Consider the following 3,950-nt stretch of genomic DNA (forward strand, 5'->3'; position numbering starts at 1 on the left):
TTGAAGACCACTGTTCTAGTTAGAAACATTTCCAGCAATTCTTTTGAATGCTTCCAGCTTGCACTAAAGTACTAAACCTTTAAGAATAAACCTGTATATTCGGGGGGGGGGGGTTAAAGACTTGCTTGGATCTGGGGCTTCAAATGGGTTAGGCAGCCTGCAGTAATGATAATTGCAACCATGTTCTCCTTTCAGATATACGTGGACTTGAGAGCCTGACTGTACATGAGAAAGGGACACAAGGAACATTCTGCTGAAAGACTCTTGTGGAGCTTGTTAGTCTTCCTTTAGAGACTTCAAATTACAAAACTTTTACTTTTTATTGCAAGGTGAGCATTTAAAAAAACACCAAATATCCACGTTTAGTCTCAGGGTAGCAAAGAACACTCATGAATGAGACAGACAGAAGCCGAGGGAAGGCTAATAGCAACGAGATCTTAGACAGGTCCCAGATATTTAGCCTTTTCTCACATTGACCCTGGCATCTATCCATCATCAGTCATGCCATGTCTGGCTAGAACTCTAGTTTTCTCTCATCACCTTGTGGTTCTAATAAAGCCAGTCCTTTTTCAGGTATTTTTCTTTCTTTCAGCCCAATCAACTCTGGACCTTCAATTTTCTTTGCATGGAAGAAAAGAGATTAGCCATTCCCCCCTTGTTCTAGATTGCCAGGAATAATCCATTTCTAAAACCAAAATTAATTATTTGCAGGTATTGTACTAGCTACTTGTTAGGTTCAGCCTTATGGGTTTCAAGCACCGAAAATAAGTTTCCACCAGTCTTTCCCATTCCACCTTTCTACTTAACCTGCCCATCCCAGCAGCAGCTATCTCTGCCATAATGCCAAATGCCGTTTGTAAGTGACAACCGCACATATTTATATGCTGGAGCAAACAGTATCAGGGCCCATTCTCCCACACGGCTATGTGCATGCACATTTCATCCTGTGAACTGTTTTTGTTGCAAACCCAGATGGCATGGAAATGAACATGAAAATGAGCAACGTTGACGAGTTCAGTTCCTGTTACACCCCATGTCTACTGGGCAATGCACAGTTCACAGAGGCAGTGACTAGATTTATAGCAATCAAAAAAAAATTCCCTTTCTGCATCAGCCGGGCCACAAATACCTCAGATCTATTTTTCCCACCTGGTGAGCAAATCCTCAGCGATTCAGCTAAAAGGATGGAGATACAATGGAGCTATCGCATGATAAACCTAGGTTTCGCATGAAAAGTTCTTCCCTGTTGCTTTTGGCAGCTGCATAAAACGGGGGCCATATACGGACAAGGAATGAGCGAGGAGAAGAAATCAAATTAGGGTTTCGCTAGTTAGGACAGCAGAAAGCCAGTGGAAAACTTTCTCTAAAGCCTTTTCATGGAAGCCATCTAAGTTAGCTATTTGGATGCTTGGCAATAGCTCCAGACTGTTCTTCGGATCACAGATCATCTGTTCCCTCTTTCTGTGCAATAGTGCAAATGCCCAGGGAGGGAGAGAAGAAGGATTGGGGGGGGGAGGGGAGCGACTTTGCAATTGCCATGGCTAAGTTGTGCCTATTGCACACATCAAAGACAGATCCGACTTACTGCACAATACACCTGGCACAAGGCGGGAAGCCGCCGGTACCTGTCAAAACATTTTTACCCTACATTGTGTGTGTTTGTGTGTGTGTGTGTGTGTGCGTGTACGTGTGCGTGTGTAGTGTCATTGTCAAGTTTCAACAGATGGCTCTAGCCTGGCTGAAGAAATGAAGGCAAAGAAAAAGAAGAAGAGCGGGGCGGACTGGGTGGAGGAGGAAAGAGTTCTGTTTCCCCAAGACCTTCTTTGCCCCACTCACTGCTGGGCCTGAGCAACCCGGACGGGCCTCATCCAGGTACCCAGCTTTGATTGTTGGGCTGTGGGGCACTGGGCAAAGGGGCCACATTGAGACCGTTTTGTGGCGGAAGAGCCGAGTCAAAGTTGAAGTCCATCTCGTCACTGTCCATGAAGTCATTGAGAATGATGGACTCCACATCACATTCCAAGCTCCCGTTGAACATGTCCAAGTCTAGATCTGCTGGGAATCTGTCCTGACTCAACACAGGGGTGTGCATGGCTTCTGGGTAAGGTCCCTGCAAGGAATCTAGCAAGCTCATGTGCGCCCCCTGGTTGTTGATGTAGGAATGGAGATGCCCGTGGTGAGGCATATTCACCATGCTGCAAGTGTCACTGGGCAGGCTCATAAGGCTGATCGGAGAGGGTAAGGCACTGTTGTTAAGAGGAGGGTGGTGGCCAGCTGGTGATGGGTGGTATAACGTGTTGCTCTTCATGAGAGAAGACGAGTGGGGAGGGTAGGGGACCAAGCCTATCTCTCCACCTCCACCCCCACCGCTACACACCAGGGCATTTTGTCTGTGGCCACGAGGCAGGCCCATGCTGTTGGCTGGTGGCAGGTGTGGCTCACCCTCCTTGTGCGCGTAGGAAATGGAGGAGAGCAGGTCCTGCAACGAGGCGTTGCGGTAGGCATTCATGGGAACAAAAGTGGCCTGCTTGTTCTCTTGGATGGTCTGCATGGGCAAACGGCGCATGATGTTCATGGCGGGCTGGCTATAAATAGTCCCAGAGTAGGTATTACCACCTCCTCCCCCTCCCCCACCTCCTGCACCCACTGAGGAGCACTTGGAGCTGAAGCCAAAGTTGGAGGTCCTGGGCCGGAGTCCTCCAGCAGAAAGTGGCTGGGCTGGGCTCATGCTGTAGTTGTCCTGCAGGTCATCCAGAAGACTCTCTCCCAGGCTCTCGTTCAGGTTGATGGTGCCGGTGAGATCAGTCAGCCTGGGCATCTCCACTGAGCAGCGGGCATTCAGGGAGGGGGACAGGGTGCTAGAAGGGCTGGGGTACATCAGTGGGGAGGATGGGGTCCCGTCATCCTCCTCCAGCTCATCTGGCTCATGGCTGGCCATGATGGGCGAGAGGCGGCCACTCAGTGTGCTGGCCGAGGAGTTGGCCCGTGTCCGGAAGTCAGCCCAAGCATCGTATTCCTCACCGGCATGGGAGGTGGGACTCTCTGACCATTTGGCCTGCTGGCCAGCTGGGCTTTCCTCCCCTCGTTCCTGAGCAGTCTGGATCTGCTTTTTCCGACTGGCTTTGCCCTTGATCCGCAGGAACTTGCTGTTGTTGTCCATGGAGACGGCTCGTCGGCGGGGTGTCTTCCCAGTTTTGCCACCTTCGGGGTTCAGCATCCACCAAGAGCTTTTGCCAGTGCCTTCATTTTGCACGCGGATGAAGCGGGTGTGCAGGGACAGGTTGTGCCGGATTGAGTTCTGCAAGCAAAACGAGACCAAAAGAAGAAGAAGAAAAAAATTGTATCAGCCCTCACGTCTCTCAAGTGGCATCCTTTCTGCTTTCTACCCCCCCCCCCAAAGGCACCCATCACCTGGCTTTACCGCTGACATTCACCAAGCTTTCTCAGCTCCGCTTGGGGTTAACAGAATGCCCCACTTTTCTCAGATCAAGAGACACACTTGGGATTTAAACCGCACACTCCTCAAAATGGCGAGCGCCAAGACAAAGAAGGGCCAGGATAAAAAAATAAATATTCAGTTAACGTGATTATGCTAAAGTCTCCTTGAAGTCAAGCTCAACTCCCGAGGACTTCATGGAGATGTCCCTGTCATGCTCTTGGAAACAGGGAATATGATTGTGAACATGATCTTTTCCTGCAACTTTATTACGCCAGGATTATTTTCATTTCTGTTGCATCGAAAAGTAGAGCTGAGTGATAAGGTCTCCGTGCATGCTGCTGAAGGTTCTTGGGAGGCACATGAAATTCTGGTCCTTAGCTAATTGAATGAAGATGCAATACATATGACAGAGCCTTTTTAGTTCAGTGCTTAAGACGCCAGGCCAGAAACCAAGAGACTGTAGTGAGCTGTAGCCCTATCTTAGGCATGAAAAGTGGCTGGAAGATTTTTG

At 49.3% G+C, this 3,950-nt stretch overlaps 1 protein-coding gene across 1 annotated transcript in view; it reads right to left on the reverse strand.

Annotated features, from left to right (window-relative positions):
* Nucleotides 1-1,864: 1,864 nt before the first annotated feature.
* Nucleotides 1,865-3,950, reverse strand: part of FOXO6 (forkhead box O6) — a gene marked incomplete at both ends in the record, with an annotated part of 115,534 nt that continues 113,448 nt past the window's right edge. The window contains one exon of the mRNA XM_083370046.1: nt 1,865-3,298. Within this exon, the coding sequence (XP_083226172.1) occupies nt 1,865-3,298 (1,434 nt within the window). The remainder of the gene's footprint in view (nt 3,299-3,950) is intronic.

This window comes from Vipera ursinii, assembly GCF_947247035.1.
Source record: "Vipera ursinii genome assembly, chromosome: 9".
Lineage (NCBI taxonomy): Eukaryota > Metazoa > Chordata > Lepidosauria > Squamata > Viperidae > Vipera > Vipera ursinii.